General features: G+C 40.9%; 1 protein-coding gene across 1 annotated transcript in view; it reads left to right on the forward strand.

Annotated features, from left to right (window-relative positions):
- The window catches only part of ZSWIM5 (zinc finger SWIM-type containing 5), a 1,363,657-nt gene that overhangs the window by 1,273,746 nt on the left and 70,718 nt on the right, over positions 1-19,193 (forward strand). The window contains exon 12 of the mRNA XM_044085901.1: positions 18,185-18,348. Coding sequence (XP_043941836.1) covers positions 18,185-18,348 — 164 coding nt within the window. The remainder of the gene's footprint in view (positions 1-18,184; positions 18,349-19,193) is intronic.

Raw genomic sequence — 19,193 nt, forward strand, 5'->3', positions numbered from 1 at the left:
AATGTGGTTATGATTCACTGGAGGCCTCTTGCAGGGCCGCTGTAACAGGCTCGGTCATTAGAAGGCATGCTTGGTTAAAAGAACAGACTCTGCCTGATCATGTTAAAGCAAAATTATTGGATGCTCCATTTATAGCATGATACTTTGTTTGGTGTTAAGGCAGAAGAGGTGTTGAAGAAAATGGAGGATAAAGCTAAATCTATGCAGACAGTGAAGAATTTCTTACAGGTGCAGCCACCCAGATTTAGCAGGAACTGGCCTTCTAAGAATTGGTCCTTTCCCGTGTCAGACGGGCCACAGAGGCAGATACAGACACCCTAGAGGCAAACAACAGCCCCAGGGCTCATACAGGCCCAAACAGTGGGGTGCTTCTACCTCCAAAAGCGGAGAAGACAAATCACAGCCATGTAGGAAACCGTCCCAATGACTTCCCCTCTGCTAATGCCAAGCATTTATCTTTTGGCAGCACCCTTAGGGGGGAAGCTAGCACTTCTTTCACAAAATTTGCACATGATTACCCAGGACAAATGGGTCTTAAATATAGTCTCTCAGGGCTACAGGTTCCACTTTCGCACCCTTCCAAAGGCAAAAGGTATGCCAGACCTGCCACACAATCAATGGGCAGAGGCACAAAACTAAGCTTCATCCCTCATGAACATGAGGGCTATTCAGCCAGTGCCACAACAAGAGCAGGGACAAGGATTTTACTCAAGACTTTTCTTAGTACCAAGAAAGGACAAAGCATGGAGACCGATTCTGGACCTGTCTATTCTAAATACTTTTCTGGACGTTCCGAAATTCAATATGTTGACTCTGCAGCAGCTTCTGCCCATGCTGGGCAAAAAGGCTTGGCTTGTAACTTTGGACATCAAAGAGGCATACATGCATGTCCCAATCAGACAATCTTGCAGAAGATACCTCAGATTCATAGCTGTCTCAAAGCACTACCAAAGCCAATTCTCTGCACTGCCCTTTGGCTTATCTACTGCACCGAGGGTCTTCACAAAATGCCTGGCACCAGTAATTGCATTTGCAGACAAAAAGGAATTCAAATATATCCCTACTTGGACGACTGCCTTATGACAAAGACATTCTACTAAAGCATCTGGCATTTGTAAAAAGATTACTAATTTGCCTTGGGTACACAGTAAACGAAAAGAAATCAAAACTAGTACCCTCTCAAGAGATAATATTCCTGGGTGCAAGCTTAAGTACAACTGCCCAGATGGCTTATCTCACACCAGACAAAGGCATCTGACTTCTTACTTCGAAAACATGGCAACAAAGACCCAGTTATCTGCAAGAAAAATTCTGCAGGCTCTGGGCTACATGGCCTCCTGCATTCTGCTAATTCCATATGCAAGACTGCATATGAGGAAACTAAAATGGTACCTAAAAAGTGTTTGGACTCAACATTGTCACAGCCTGGAATCACTAATTTCCCTCATTCCTTGCCTACAACAGGAGTTTCGATGGTGGGCACAGGCCTGTCACCACAACAAGGGACAGCCATTCACTTTACCCACAGCCAGGCAAACACTAACAGCAGATGCTTCAGATTATGCCTGGGGGGCCCACTTGGCAGGAAAATGTATTCAGGGCACATGGCCCCCAAGCCAAAGGCATCTACACATCAATCAAAAAGAGATGCTAGCTGTACAAAATGTCCTGACAGCCTTCAAGGACCTGCTTCATCCAGGACAGCTGCTGATAAAGATGGACAACACCACAGTCATGTGATACATAAACAAGCAGGGAGGCACACATTCCTACCCCCTCTGCAGACAAGCCATGATTTTGTGGAACATAGCATTGACTTACCAAGTACACCTGCAAGCACAATTCCTGCCAGGAAAAACAAATGCTCTGGCAGATGAACTAAGCAGAAACCTCATGGACCCTCACTAGTGGAAACTAGATCCACAAGTCTTCAGCATGATAACAAGGAAATGGGGACGCCCAGACATAGATCTTTTTGCCTCCCCTCACAACTGTCAACTGCAGAGATTCTGCACAAGGACTTATCACAAACAAGCATGGAAAGTGGATGCCCTGTCATTCAGCTGGAACAACCTTACAGTATATGCCTTTCCTCCACTGCCTCTCCTCCCCAAGGTACTCCTAAAGGTCAGACAAGAGAAGCCACAAATGATCCTGATTGCCCTGGATTGGCCACGCCAACACTGGTACCCAATCCTAAGGAGCTTGTCCCAAGGCCCAGCCTGGACATTACCTCAAATTCCTCATTTACTGACCCAACAAAACAATCAAATCCTGCACAGCCATCTCGGAACTCTAAATCTAGCTGCATGGAGGATACTGTAACCATTCAGAATGCACCTCTCTCTAAAGCGGTTATGGATGTCATTTTGGAGGCCAGGAGGCCCAGCACCAGAAAATCTTATGCAGAAAAATGGAAAAGATTCTGTGCTTGGAACCAGGCACAAGGAATTGACACACTTGTTTCAGATATTCCTCAGATTTTACAATATCTAACTGAGATGCAGGACAAAGGCCTATCCTTCTCATCAATTAAAATCCATGCCTCTGCCATTTCAGCTCATTACAATACAGACCCACCTGTTTTTTCATATCCATTGCTTAGGCAATTCCTCAGGGGGGCCAGAAACATAAGACCTCCAAGGAGATCACCAATACCTGCATGGGACCTCAATTTTGTCTTGGAAAAACTCGCAATGCCTCCTTTTGAGCCAGCCAATACAGCTGACATTAAATTCTTATCATGGAAAACAGCTCTGCTCCTAGCAATAACTTCAACAAGAAGAGTCTCAGAGTTACAGGCATTAATGGCTGTGGAACCTTTTTTTATCTTCCATGCAGACAGGGTTTCTCTAAGGACAAACCCAACATTTATGCCTAAGGTAGTGTCCAAGTGTGGCTCTTAACCAAACCATTAATTTGCCTACTTTTTACCCAAACCAGCAGAATAAAGGGGAGAGACTTCTGCATTCTTTGGACATGCACAGACAGCTACCCTTCTACTTGGATAAAACTAAAACTTTCAGAAACACTGAGCAACTTTTAGTATCATATGCTGCAGGATCACAAGGAAAGGCTATCTCAAAGCAGACTATTTCAAAATGGATAGGACACTGCATTCGTTTCTGCTATTCACAACATGGTAAATCAGTGCCTAAAGGCATTAGACCACATTCTACCAGGGCAGCAGCCACCTCAGCAGCCTTCCTCAGAGGAGTACCAACCAAGGATATTTTGGAGGCTGCAACATGGACTTCAGTGCACACTTTTACTAAGCACTACCACTTGCCTCTTTACTCTAAATCCAGAGCAGGCTTTGCCACTGCAGTCTTGCTGGGCCTTATAGCTACTCCTAATTCTATTTAGACCCAGCCGCCCAACCTCAGCTTTGGGATTAAACCCAAGTGTAATGACTGCAACAGTGAAACACGATGAACATAGTACATTTGTGTACCTACCATAAATGTAGATGTTCGAGTGTATTCACTGTTGCAGTCCAGGTTACCCACCCACCATCCCCCTTTCTTTGCTGGGACTTGTGTACTTCTGTATCCTATACAATCTATGTGGTGTATTTCCTTTTAGATTAAGGTATTGTTATTTTAGTGCATGCTTTTATTAGCAATGTTTTTTAGCCTGCCCTTTTGAGGGCACCTGACATCTGGGGCAAGAAAAACTGAAGAAAATTGCGTCGGCTACATCTTTTATACCCCTGGCGCTCTGACGTCAGGGAAGAGGTGACAGCAACTGATGCTGGACCAAGACTTTGGAATTCAGGCCAACTGCGGGTAGCCTGCCAGCAGGATAACCCAAGTGTAATGACTGCAACAGTGAATACACTCGAACATCTACATTTATGGTAGGTACACAACTGTACTATGCTTGTGATCCCATAAGCACCTCTAAAAACCTTGTGACGGACCAGTGATGGTGTCCGCATCCAAGGACCCCTTACGAAATGATAGGAAAAACAGAAGCTGGCTACCCTCACAGTGAGGGCTGATAACTACCACTTCCCCATGCTAAAAGAGTCACTGTAGGAGAAAATTAACACCAAGGCAGATGGAATCCAGGACCTATGTAAAATTGCCCACTAGGTATCTAGACACGCACTCAGATGTGCTTCATTTGGAATCGTCATGCATATTGTCTGCCATGGGGTTAATCACAGAGACATGCCTAGCTTGAGGTCATTAGACCAAGGAAGAGGTGAACTCCCCTTTGGACAAGGAGTTCTTTTTGGACCCCCAGCTGAACATGTGTTTGACAGACTGGACAAGAAAAGGAAATAGATGAAATTATTAAAGAATTGTACCCATCACCAAACTCCCAGATACAAAAGAAACTATCCCACTATGTTTTGGCCCTTTCCACTTAAACATGAAAATAAAACAGCCTAGGTAGAAAAGACTCAAATGGCAAAGAACGTAGCAAAAACCAAACCATGTTCCAGACCAGGGGAAATTCAAGAACCCCCCCCCCCCCACACACACACACACACACACACACCTGGAGTAGCAGTGACTGTTCCCAGCACCTTTCTCCCCTTCTCACAAATCCCTCCCCAGCCCCCTCCACCTGGCAGGAAGACTATCTTCGCACCATCATTGGGAAAACATAACACAAGGCAAGTGAGTCTTGCAGAGCATAAGGAAGGGCTATGCCATCCAATTCTTGTAAAAATCTCCTTTTTTCTGGGGATTTCCCTCCTGTAAAAACTGCATTAAAAACTTCTTCCACTCGTTAGAAAGGGGCTATTACTTCAGGGGTACATTCGAAGATTGCCAACAGAAAAAGTGGACATAGTGTTTTATTCCTGCATTTTTCTTGTTCATAGGAATATGATACCAGGAGGCCTATCCTGCATCTGTCAAGACTAAACAAGTTTTTAGTGGTACCAAAGTTCATGATGATAAACCTTCAAATATTACTATCTGTTATCTTCCCAGAGCATTGATTGTGACTGAATTTGAAGGGTGCCTGCTTTGCATGTATCTATACCCCTGGGAACACAGAAAATATGATTTTAGGCAGGAGGATTGTAATTACCGCTTTTGTGCCTTACCATTTGGCTTGGCTGCTGTTCGCAGAGTCTGGCTCCAGTCATTTTCTTTTTCAGGATACAAGAGGTCCACATTATTCTTACCTGGATGACTGCCTGATTTCAAGCAAAATCACTGTCAGAACTTCATATAGCTGTGCAAATCACCATGTATTGTTTTGAAAAGTTGTCAACTCACTTCAGCAGAAAAAATTCCTCCCAGAGGACAAAATCACCTTATTTTCAGAATATCTGAGACCTATCAAGCAACCGCTACCTCAAAACAAAACACGTGCAACACATATCTCACAAAGCCAGTGTGCCAAACAGTCACAGCCCTTAAGACTAAACAACACACCTGATACACTTGTAATAGGTGACTCTGTCGTCAGGCACACTGACGTCCCGCTCACCAGGCTGAACAAGGATAGGGTGAGCAGCCTGTCGGGTGCTAGGATCCGCCACATAACACAAGCACTCAGGTCACTCCAAGGCAAGTACAAATATGACTCAGTCATTGTCCATGCTGGTGTGAATGACCTGAGACATACCTCCCTGGACTGCATGAAAAGAGACATAGAGGAACTCTCTGAGCATGTAGCCCAGGCCGGTATGACCCTGACCGTGAGTAGCATCTTACCCTCACCAAGAATGATGCCACAATATGAAGACAAGATGATCAATTTCAACAACTGGCTTAAGTACTGGTGTCATTCAAAGGGGATCCAATGCCTGTCAGCTTGGGATGATATGCTCGACAAGCCACGATGCTTCACTAGGGACGGCTTGCACCTGTCACCCCTGGGCTTTCGGATATTGGCAAAGGCTCTTGCTACCCCCATAGTGCCTTTTTTAGGCAAGGCTCAAAAGACAAACCCACCTCCATAGGTATCACAAGGGATAAGAAACTGAGTAATGCTACTCAACGCCAGAAGTCTAAACCTCAAGATGCACGCACTCGAAACTCTCCTTAGCATGGAGAACATCGATATCTGTGCAGTAACAGAAACCTGGTTCAGGGCTCCTGAGAGCACCCCAGCACTACCAGGTTATACCTCATACCATGCTTTTTGGCCCCAAAACTTGGACCGAACCACAAAAGGTGGGGGAGTATCGATATTCATCAAAGGTACCCACACCTCCAGGTTGGTGGCAAAGCACGAAGCATCAGAGACTATCCATGTGCAACTAACAGTGGGTAAAACTGCCTTCCAGTTTATAGAATGCTACAGACCACCCTCCCAAACCCAGGAACCCTACTCAGCCTTCCTGAGAACACTGGAAAATATGAAGGTCTCTCCAAACACCATTATATTGGGCGACTTCAACTACCCAAACATGGACTGGGAACATTACTCTAGCTCCAACACCCTAGCCCAAAGGTTCCTAGAATTTATAAACTCAAATGCTATGGAACAACTTGTTACCACTCCCACAAGAGGGGAAAACATACAGGACCTGATCATCACCAACATGGGGACTCTATGCTCTAGACCAGAAGTGTATCCCTCACTGGTAAGATCAGACCATAAACTAATCTCACTGGATATTCACATCCCGACCCCACCCCCTGCCCAGAAAACCACAGTGAAAAACTTCTCTAAAGCAAATTTCACACTCCTCAAAACCGAGGTGGAATCCTTCAAAGCCCCCGGGCCCATTGAAAATACGGCCCAGACCGCAGAATCCTTTATAAACGCATTCTATGAACACCTTCAGGAATGCATGGATCATGCGATCCCAAATAAAACCAAGACCCAATCCTCCAAAGGCAGGCGTCCTGTCTGGTGGACCCCAGCCATAAACAAAACTATACAACAGAAGGAGGAAGCTACTAAATGATAGAGCAAAATCCCGAAAAGGGAAGGCATCACTGATCAGTATTGGCAAAAAACTACGGGCACTCATAAAATTGTCTAAGGCCAGCTTCGAGAGAAAAATTGCACAGGACACTAAGGGATAATCACAAGGCTTTCTTTAGTTATGTTAGGAACCTTGGTGGTAATTCCCAGATACGCTCAGAATTAGTCCAAAATGACAAAAAATACACCGAACCCACAGACATTGCCAGCATCCTAGCTGACAGGTTCAGCGCAAACTTCTCCCCCCCCCCCACCAAAAGGGCAAATATCTATCCCAGCAGAGTGCTGTGCCCCCCTGACATCTCAGATGCTCAGGTAAGAGCCGCCCACTCCAAAGCAAAAAACACAGCATCAGTGGGACCAGACGGTGTCCCGGGCTACGTCCTACATGAACTCCAAGAAGAGCTAAACCTTAACATAAAACTACTGTTCAATCTCAGCCTTACTACAGGATATGTGCCCAAAGAGTGGCGTACAGCAACAGTGGTCCCTCTCCATAAAGGTGGTGCCTCAACGGATCCTGGAAACTATCACCCCATAAGCCTGACTAGCTTGGTCTGCAAAGCTATGGAAAGGATCATCATGGACCTCATAAATAAAGATATTGGGGACCTACAGACACTGGATCCTACCCAGTTCGGCTTTGTTAAGGGCAGATCCTGCTTCTTAAACCTGGTTGATTTCTTTGAAACAGTCACCAAGGCCATTGACGAGGGGAAGGTGGTCCACACAGCCTATCTGGACCTCGCAAAAGCCTTCGATACAATACCCCACTCGGGCATTATAGATAAGCTCACCAGCTTAAATATAAACCCCTATGTCACTAGATGGATTGCAAACTGGCTCAAGGACAGAACCCACATGGTTAGAATTGCTGGAGCCATGTCAGACTCCAAACCAGTTACAAGTGGTGTCCCACAAGGCTCAGTCCTGGGACCTCTCTTGTTCGGTATATATTTCTCGGAAGTACAGGCCAACACGGAAGGACTGTGGCTGACCAAGTTCGCAGATGACTGCAAACTGGGCACCATAATCGACTCTCCAGCCGACACAAGCATCCTCCAAAAGGGCCTCTTAGAAACAGACAACTGGTGCCAGAGCCATGGCCTCAAGCTAAATGCCAAAAAGTGTATAGTCATCCCTTTGGCAAAACAAAGTGCCCACAAATTACCACATAGGTGGTAATCCATTAAGTACAGAAGAAGTAATTAGGGACCTGGGGACCCAAGTTGATAGCAATCTCTCATTTGACAACCACGTGGCCAAAGTGGTTAGAAAAACATTTTATATAGCCCACCTAATCATGAAGGGATTCACATCTAGATCAGGGGAGGTTATCGTGCCTCTTTACTCATCCCTCATCAGGCCCATAATTGAGTACAATGCCCCTTTTGGGATGTACCTTACCAGAAACCTGCAGCAACTGGAAAGACCCCAAAAGTACCTCACTAAGAGGATCAAAGGGCTCAAACAGATGCCATATGCTGCCCGGTTAAAGAAACTCCAGCTCTACTCAGTGGCATACCGCCTGTTCAGAGGCGATCTGTGCCTGACGTATAAAGCCATGTCTAAACCGGAATTAATGGACATGCTGCACCTCAGAAAATCCAAATCCCATCGAGCTACGCGCTCGAGAGACTTGAACCTCAGCACTGAAATAAATAGGACATGCTGGAGGGACAGATTCATAACCCAGAGGCTCCCTTCACTCTGGAATAAAATCCCAGTCCAGGTTAGGCAGAGTCCCTCATTAACTCTCTTCAAGAGGAATCTTGATGAGTGGATGAGAGATCGTAGGTTTACCCCGGGTATCACTTCTGTGTCACTGTTAGACAGAGGCACAGTATACTAACCTCGAAAAAGGGCATAGCAAAATAAATTTAAAATGGGTGGCGAAAGCCAAACGCATTCTGGCTAGGCTTATAAATGCCCTAGGGCAGATAGCCTTGTATGAACCTATGAACCTATGCTCTAAGCACTCCATCACTGCAAAGGTATTCCTCAGAACCCCTAGGTTACATGGCTTCTTGCATCATTATGATCTCCTTGGCAAAGCTGTGTATGAAAAAGTTGAAGTGGGTCGAAATATCACCTGGGCTCAGCATCCGCAGCCCCTGATGTGTAAAATATGATATTCTTTGGTGGGAGAAAAATGTTTGCAACAACCCAGGTGCACACCTGCCAGAGACAATTCTGACCCTGAGTGTAGATGGCACCAACAGGGTCTGGGTGCCAATCTGAGACACGAGTTCAAGGTATTTGAGACAGGCAGCAAGCAAACCTATACATTAACTTAAAACAAATGGCAGTCATCCTAGTTATAAAAGCTTTCAAAGACAAGCTGTCCCCAGGACATATTGTAATCTGAAAAGACCATACCACAGTCATGTGTTACAAAAACAAGGGGGAAAGCATTCATACCTTGCTATGTAGACTAGCTGTGGATCATTTTTTGGTTGCCCAGCAAATGAATGTAACACCCACATTGTCTTACATCCCTGGTCAGGACAGACTGCTGTCACTCCTTCATAAATACTTCCAAAATTATCCTAATTCTTCTTTATGGTTCTGGTTCTTTTACTTTGTTTTCCAATTCTGTCTAAAGCCTTTTTTGGGTCATTAAAGAAGTGCTTATTTTGTACTTTCCCTTTGTATTTATCTGTATACCTTTTAAGATTTTCTGTCTGTGCTGATGTTTTTAGTTTATTGGTAGCAACAGTGTATGGTAAACCCTTGTCTGTTTTGATACTCTGCATCATTTTTACTATACCTACTTTTGAGTATTTTTGATGGTCTCTCCCATTTTCTATATTCTAATGGCGATATTTCTTATTTTAATTGCTTTATAGTTTTTTTCTAGCGGATGCTTCCATGGTAACGTTCTACTTTTTCTCTTCCTTTCCTTTGTTTGTTTTTGTGGTGACACTTTTTATTCATTATCAGTTTAGCTTCTCAGTAATGTATCCTATTTCTTTTAATTCCTGTGAATTTCTCCTAATAGTCCAGATTGCTGTGTTCATCTGTTTTGCCATTCTTTTTTAACATTATGGGTTCTGTTTACTTCCTGTAATCTGTTTCGTTTGTCTGTCTTGATTGTCTATCCATCCTGTATTAAAAATAAGTAGGTCTTCCCCTTAGATATTTTTCTTCTTGACTGAGAGCATCATCTTTGTTCTGTTTCCTGTGAGTATTCTACAGAAAGTTCCAGAACATCTTTCTGTGCCATATCCTCTTCAGGTGTACCCTGCTTCCACATGCTGCTCCTTTGTATTAGAACCTATTAGCCCATCACTCTGCAAGATTGCCTGTCTCAGAGTTGCCATTGTTTCCTGCACTTACCCTTACTATGCAGTTTAAATAGATTTCTGTACTGCTCTCTTATACCCGAAGCATCACCATGTAGCAAATCTTCTTGATATGCCTCCCGCTCCATCAGCTGTTCCTCCAAACACAGGAAATGTCAGCATGATGGAGCAATGGGTCCCCACATAATCCTTCACTTTGTAGATGATCTGTAACTTCAGTTTCTATTTGCTTACTTTCTGCCTTACTAATCTTCTTTTCTACAATACACATATATGTTTGTTGTGTTGTGAAATTTTCCATATCTGAGTGCCTTTGCCTGCATTTTTCCTCAAATATCTTTTAGAGCTGTTTTTCTGAGTTTTTTTTTTTATCATCAGTTTGGCTTTCTGTTTTGCATATATATGGCACCATATCAAATGTCTCTTTTTTTTTTCTCCATGTCCTTGTTTCTTTATATACCTTTCAAAAAAATGTTTTTTGTTCCTTACACTTTAATTTCATCTGTCTCTCTTTCCAGGCAGCCCAAAGCTTATGTACATATATATATACATATATTATATATACATTATGTATACATATATATATATATATATATATATATATATATATATATATATATATATATATATATGTATGTATGTATGTACATGTATATATGTGTGTGTATGTATATATGTGTGTGTTTTGTTGATCTGTTCTTTTAAAGAACATACTTTATTTGTAGCTTTTGACAGTTTTTCTTGTGCAACTATTTTTTTTTTCCTCTAATATCTCTCTCCCTCTCTCATTATTTTTGAATGTACTTGATCTGGAAATTCTGGGCTTCCTTAGCCTCACTGTAGTCCACTTTGTCATCTCTGTGCCTTGTATATCTATTTATCACGTCTGTTTTAATTACTTAGTGTCACTGTAGTTTTTCTATATTCCATGTTTATTCTCAACAGTCCTTTTTTGTAGTTGTTTAATGTCACTGCAGCATCCATATATAAAGTACCTCTGCAGTTACTTTCAGTATTTTTCATCGGCAAACTTTAACCTTCTCTCACTTCTGGCTCCACTTTATAGAGTGGTTATTTATTTATTTTTTTTGTTAATGACTTGCATCCAAAATACTAATCGTCTTTATCCTGTGTACCACCATCACAATTTTCCACTTTGATCTGTATCCCTCAGTTTGTGTAAGATACATGCGTACATATAACACACACATGCCTCAATTATGTGTCCTTAAAATACCCCTTAAGATCTGGTAGCCCTAATCCCTCTTGCTCTGCAGGGAGAATCTTGTTATCCCATTTAACTCTTGCCCTTTTGCCCTAGCAAATATACTTTTTCAGTCCCTTAATTGACATCCACACCTTTTCATCTGACTGATAAAAATATGCCTGGACTACCTATGTACCCAAAGGAACTGCAGACATTTTCATTACCTGTATCTTATTATCTAAATCCATGATTAGTCAGTCTCCTGTTTTCCTTCTCTTCTGCTTAGTCTCATCTCACATATCCTTAACTGCCATGTTAGTCTTTTTAACCCACATCTCTAAGTATTTTTTTCATATCTTCATAAATATGGATACTGTTTAGCTTTTGTGTGTGTAGGCACAAAATTTACTAATGTCTTCATTTTATATTCATTTATTTTGATTCCCAAAAACGTCAAACTGTTTCAAAGTTCTGGGTCTGTCAAATAATATTGTATGATCTGTGAACAAGGCTATTTTTCTCTTGATCACCACACCAGTTGCATCTCTGAATTTGCAAATCTCTTACTTTTTTTTTGCCAGTGGCTCTAAATATAAAGCAAATAATGCAGGCGAAAGCAGAAATCTCAGTTTGCCTGATAGTACCCTCCTATCTTTATTCTCACCTTTGATCCTTCATCTGTTCAGTTTAACTACTATTTTAGTGGGAACTGCAAATGCCATTGCTGTAACATATAAAGTCCTAGCAGACCCCCCCCCCAATCAGATGCTTTCTCTGTATCTAAGCTCATCAACAATAATACTATTTTTATGTTCAGAGTCCCTCTGAATCAGCATTGTTTTATTAATATTGTCATATTTCAGTCTACTTTGCACAAAATCATATTGATCCATATATATGTCAGTTTTGTTAGCAGCATTGCTATTCTGTTAGTGAGTATAAATATAAGCCCTTATTATAAACAGAGAAATTGTTCTATAAGATACTGGGTCTTTAGGGGTCTTCTTCTTTTTGGTAACTCCAAGTCTTTATCAAGAACTGACTAACTTGCTACTTATTCGTTCATTAACCAGTAAATGAACTTGTCCTTGGGCTCCACGACCTGGGCCAAGAAGGCAGAGACAACAAAAAATGTAAAGAATACAAGCTGCACTTGCAACAAAACATGATTTAAATAGTATGTATTTCATGTATTTTAATTGTGTACATTGAAATAATACAGTTAATAGAAAGCACAGTGGATATAGTTTGCAATAGTATGCATGCAAGAAAGTTCTGAATGAGTAGAGACGGTGTCAGCTGAAATGTTCAACAAAGTAAAGTCTTAGCCAAGTTAGCTATCATTCCTGGTTACAGGTGCACTTAGACCTGAAGCACTGTGGTATGTGTTACTTAGCCAGGATTTATAAAACAAATATGTGTATTCTCCTTGAACATTTGATCTTAGTTTTTGTTGAACTGAGCTACGTTGTTAATTTGTCTGATATTATATTGGATATCATTCCAGCAGGCTGTTGAAAGTTTGCTAAAAGCTCTTTCAGTAGTGGACATTTTGAAAGGGGACCTATTTAATGAAATTCCATCAAAGCCTTAAGAGAGTGTAGGATTGTTACCAAAGATCCAGCTTAATTTGCAATGCCGGGATGTGTCCGTCATGCATTAATTTAAACGTAAGTGTATTTATCAATAATGGTGTTGCTGTGATGTGAAGCCACCTTTATTTACTTAGTGTGATGCAGTGATCATTTCTTATGCCCAGATGAGTGAATCTCAGTATCTTGTTTTCTGTTGTCCATAGCAGAGAAGTATTCTGAGGAGAGAGCAGTGCAGAACCTGTGTATTAAGAATAAGTGCTTTTCTGCCATCTGGAGTAAGAATGTCAGAAATTCTGCAGGCTTTTTTAAGCTGCGTCAGCACTCTGCTAACAGCTAGTTAATAAAAATAAAATAAAATACGTGTGATGCACTCAATGGACCAATTTAATAAAATGAAATCCTTTTTGTGTTTTGTTGTACAAGATTACTTTTTTGACTTCAAAAACTGCTCAGTATATACAAATTAAAATAGTCACTTATTCAAATAACCCAATCATATCACATCAAATATTTTCATGCTTACTCTGTAACACACTCTTGATTTGCAAATTCTTATTCAAACCAGGTTTGCTATCAGCTTGCTGTGGCTGTTGGGATCTCCTCAGTGGACAATGGAGAAGCCACTCTTTATCAGTCATGGAAGAATCAGTAGGAAATTTGTCTATGATGAGCCAGAATGTTGTGCATCTCCATGGGGAAATTGTTGCTGGTAATACTGGGTCTGTTTACCTAACTGTCCTGTAAAAAAAAAGAGACAGAAGAGTAAACATTTAGCTTCTCCTGGGTCAGTTCCTCTGAACAAGAGAAATGTATTATTGCTCAGGGTCTTGTGGTATGCTCTTGGACCCTTCTTGTTAGATGGTTTCTGGTATATAAGCAAATGAGAAAGGTTTTCTAGTTGGTGCCAGCAAAATAACCATTATCCATTCAGAGCTAGTATTTCTCTGGTTTTACAAGATTTCTGTGAATTACTATCCTATGGCCTGCCTTACTCCTCTATCATGTTCATTAGTTTGCTGATTCATCGTGTCTGCACATAGATCTCTTGCTTTTCAATGCATTCTCACATCAAAATGTTTTTGAAAGGGTTGCTACATAAGAGACCTTCAAGAAAACCAGTGGCTGTTCCCTGGGATCTTAAGTTTGTGTTAGAGAAGCTAACATTTGCTCCATTGAACCAGCTCATCTGGCTGACTTGAGGTTGTTAACATGGAAAATAGTTTTACTGACTGCTTTGACCTCTGTAAGAAGAGTATAGGAGTTGTGAGCTCTTATGGTCGGTCACCCCTATCTCATTTTCCACATACACAGCATTTCTGTGAGAACTAAACCTCCTTTTATGCTTAAAGTAGCTTCTGATTTTACTTTAAGCCAAACTATCCATCTCTCTGTGTTATTTCCTGAATGAGGGAGAAAGAATAGTTCATATCTTGGATGTCCCTAGACATCTCTGGTACTATCTTGACAGAACAAAATCTTTCAGAACGTTCAATCATACCTCTCAACTGTCCAGATGTTCACAGAATGTCCATTTTTTGCCTTATATTTTTGGTCTGTTCCTCATAAAACTTGTGATTTTTCTGACTTTTTGTGGCAAATCAGTGAGGATTACGTTCAATAGATAATGACAGGCATTTGAGTTTCAGACTTTGTATTCTTCAAAACAAATGCATGGTAACAAAAGACTTTTTATTCTAGCAACCTTTTAAGTTTTAAGAGTAATATTTATTTTTGCCTTTGTCCAGAATTGTTGTGCTAAGAGGTTGAGAGCTATGCGTCCAGTCAGTTCATTTCTTGTGAAGATAAGAAGGGACAACTTGTATCAAAGCTACTATTTCAAAGTGGTTGTTTTACTGCATTACCTTTTTTGGTTCCCACCACAACAAAACTATTCCAAGCAAGGTTTACACTGCCAAGGTTTTGGCTTCATCTATGGCTCTTTGGAAAAGGTTCTAGTATTCTAGAAGCCACAACTTGTTCCTCTCTCCATATATTTACAAAGCACTACAAACTAGATTCCTTCTACATGTCTTGGTTTCTAAGGACCTTTCCTCTTCCACCTCCCAGAATTTCTAAGTTATGGTAATCTTCCCACATAGTTTAGGCTACTGCAGCACTTATCAATATGATGAACAAGGTTATGTAAGTAAACTTATCATAACAGTAAATGTTTGAGTGATCACTGCTGCAGTAGCCACTCCCTCTATCAACCCTTGTTTTTTGGTGTGTTTTTTATTGTAGGTTGTGGGCATGTGTTTTTGCCTTTCCTATTAATGTCCTCTCAGGGCTTATTCTCTTCCTATCAGTTGGCATGAAAGCTCTGAAAGGCTTGGGACCCAAACCTGTCTTTTAGCCAGCTCAGCTTGAGCTGTCTAATGGTTTAGGTGTGTAGAAGCTGCCCTGACGCTTTGGAAGCTGGTCTGCTGTTCTGTCCTTTGCAAGATGCAACTTGTGTAGCTTAGCCTGCTAGGTGCCTTGGAAGTGCATGAAGTCAGTGGTAACAATGAAGTAATTTTAGTTATAAACAGAAAAGTGAAAAAAAATTAGAAAAAGTACCCTTCCAGTTTTAACAATGCCTGTAGTACGTGGCTATGTACATCTGGAGGGGAGAGCCCGGACATGAAGAATAGTGAGTACATACTGAATTATGAAGATTGTCAAAGAAACCACTGCAATGAAATGTGTGGATCAGTCCAGTACTGTGGTTTCATTCACTTTTTTTTTTTTTTTTTTTTTTAAGTATTTGTTGCTTTTAACATGCATTCATAAATGCAGGGAGCAGAAGTGCTTTCTGTCTCTTGACGGTTATCATATGGTCTCACCTTCCAAGGTTCCATATTAGGAAGTGAACAGGCATGGAATGTTAAGAAGTACCTTTTTTAAAGTCTTATTTTCCAATAAAAGTCATTACTTTGAGAGACTAGGACCTGAATGACAACGAGCTACTGCTGATCATCTTAAAAAAGCAGAAATGGAATGCAGATACAGCATTGTGATTCATAACTTTGAATATGATCTTCAATCTTAAATCTGTAAAGAAGCCAAGGTATCATCTTGATTGTATGTGATTTGTTATGGAAGCCCTGATAAATGTCATTTAAAAAGACATGCAAGTACTAGCTTATTGGTTATTTTTGAAATGGTCACTGAAAATGGAGTGGGGGGCTGCCATACTTGTCTGGGGTGATCCTGCTGTTGTGTTACAGACATGTTACCTGTAACTGAACCTGTGGTTTATTTATTTTTTATACTTTGGCATTTTCATTTCACGCAAGTGTAGTCTTGTTGTGATGGAGTCGACAGCTGGAAGTTGTGCAGGGTGTAGTACACACCTCTAACCTTCCTGTGCTTCTTTGCCCTAATTGTGGGAGCTTCAAATTTTAAAAGTTGAAGAGACTGCACAAGGATGGTATAGCTTTCTGTGTATCAGCTGTAGAGTCTGTCTTGAATGTCAGTTATGAAGGTGAGCTCTTGCATATCTGTTTCTGATGTCACAGCAGGCTTGTCTCTTCATTTGTCAAAAGTGCATCTTGATAAATACTACTACCTGGGCTGTGTGGTGATCAGTATTTGTTTACAGAGTGAGCAGATCTGTTGAGTTTTCCTTTCTTCAGTTGTGTGTATTTGCATGTACATGCATAAAACTGTCACATTTGCAGCCATCATGGTTATTACCTTGTAATTGCCCTCTTTTAGTGAAGGTTAACCATAATTAAACTTGATGGACATGCTTTATGTATCTGTCTTTGGTCCTTGGTTTAAAGATCATGTGCAGACTGACAAAGTAGTATCTGTTCTCAAAACACACTTCCTCAGTAGTTGCTCACTTTTCTTTAAGGAAGATCTCTTGTAAAAAAAAAAAAAAAAAAAAAAAAAATTATGCTCTACGTAATCATAACATGTTTAGCCCCCTCTGATTTTTCTGCAGGAAGCTCCGCTTACTTGCTGACATGACACTGAGTTCCGCAGAGTCCTTTACCTAGTTATGAGGAGGGCGAATTGCGTGCAGAGAGAGGATTTTCAGATTGGGGCAGTTTTACTTGTATATTTTTATCTAATTTTTAATTTTAAGCTTATTTTTTATCCGGTCAAACCACCATGCATTCTGCTTTCCTTTTATGAGAAAACAAGTGTGAATGCTGCTTCTGTCACACAAGCACATTACATGCAGTACAAAGTCCATAACTCTCTCTTGTCTTTGATTTTGCCTAATGTCACTGAATCTTACCTTTCCACCTGTCCATGATTCTTGCAGAACCCCTTGATTTTGCCTGATATTTCTGCCTTGTCCATCCCTCTTAATACTTATGCTTTTTTAGTAAATCAGTTATGATTGCAGTTGGCCACTAATTCTAGATATTATAGTTTCATAGTTTATAGTTCATTTTGCCCACACTGCATTTAGCCCGTATACAGCATTAACACGTTATTTACTTACAAAATGAGGGGGAAAAAAATCAGAGGAAAGAGACCTAGCCTACCAATGTACGCATTGCTGCAAAGCTCAAACTTAGCATTATCAAAGTGATGAGTGATAATGCTATCAAAGTGATGAGTGATAATGCAAAGACAAGAAGTTCTGCCCTCATATATCCATGGATTGTCAAAAGTTGTGAGCGGGAAATAACAGCAAAATGATTTTGCAGAGCGGGAAGCCATCTTGTCATCCCAGAAAGACTTTAAAAACTGCACTTATGTTAAAAAATGGTTGCACATGATCTTTCAGTACTTTGCCTGAAGCTATCTACAGGATCACAACAGTTTGAAGTCCTTTAAGCTTTCATTTATGATAAGGAGTTCTAAATTGAAGAAGCCTCAGTGGATCTGGTTGTGAACTGGTCATGACTAGCTCCCCATTCAGTGCTGTTGCAGTAGCAGCTGCAGTTCTAAAAATGTAGATCTAGTCTTTTCAAGATTTGTTGCAGTATTCACTGTCCATACTTTCTTTCATTGAACATATCACATGTTTGTGTAGCTTAGAATTTGTGCAGTAGGCAACACTTTCACTTTTGTAATTACTGTATATGTCTGCATTGTAGAGCATGTAGCGATGAAAGCATTTTACTTGTATCCATACCGTCCTACATTTCAAATGACATATCTCTGTCAAAATGGAAGATGGAGAAGTTTGATTATTTTTAAAACAATAATTGATTTCACATTTCTGTTTGCAGGTGACATGCTACGGTTACGTACTGTCCTAGAAGCAATACAGAAGCACATACACTCTTCATCCCTCATTTTCAAATTGGCTCAGGATGCTTTCAAAATAGCCACACCTGCTGACAATCCTCCTGACATGACTCTGCTGAATGTAGCATTAGAACTCGGACTACAGGTACAGGAACTGTTTGTGCTAACTGCTTGCTTTGTTTCCACTGCTTTTCCTTACTGTTATTCTTTGAGTACCTTATCCATCAAAGTGGCCTAAATTTTTAGACTTTGTAACCATACCTTAAGCTCACCATCTGCTGTTTTCCATTTTGATGTGTTATGGATCTTGGAATTGGTTTCACATTGTTTGCTTGTCATAGTTTACATGTTATCTGAAGTCTGATCTTTCTGCTGAAAAAAATGTCACTTCTTTTATAGTGGTTACATCAATACATCAGAAGTGGATTTTGTTTTCAGTTGTTACCAATTTTGCTGTCCTTGTTTTAGTAATTTTAGTTCTCATCAAGAGTTCATATTTGTTCTTTGTACTGTTTTAACAACAGACCCACCAAATTCACCAAATATGTCTTCTCATGGGGGAGGTCTGGGAGCATAATAAAATATCTGATGTTATCCATGTCACTATTCCTCACTGTTGGGTTGTAGGATCCGACATTGGATCAGAGTCAGCAACTTGTCAGACAGCTTCTAGGCTGAAGCTCCTCCCACTGCCATAAACCCTTGCTGCCCTCTAACCCCTCGGATCTCGTTTGCCGTGCTCAGCATCAGACGCAATTGCCTTGGCTCGAGTCTCATTAGGGATAAGTGCTTAAATATTTTCCTTACATTTTGGCTAAATTCTATATTTTCTGAAGCTTGGTAGCTTATGTAGCTTGTTTTGCCTATATAGCTTTAGTCTGTGTCTTCCTCCCCTGCAGTTTCTGTTATTGCAGTGGCAGTAGTAGTCTTTTGACGCCTTTTTCGTTCTCTGCTTCTGTAGAGTAGTAAATATTTCTTGGGTATTGTATT

The sequence above is a fragment of the Protopterus annectens genome, chromosome 10.part0 (genome assembly GCF_019279795.1).
Source record: "Protopterus annectens isolate FY-2018-M chromosome 10.part0, PAN1.0, whole genome shotgun sequence".
In the NCBI taxonomy this organism is placed as follows: Eukaryota; Metazoa; Chordata; order Ceratodontiformes; family Protopteridae; genus Protopterus; species Protopterus annectens.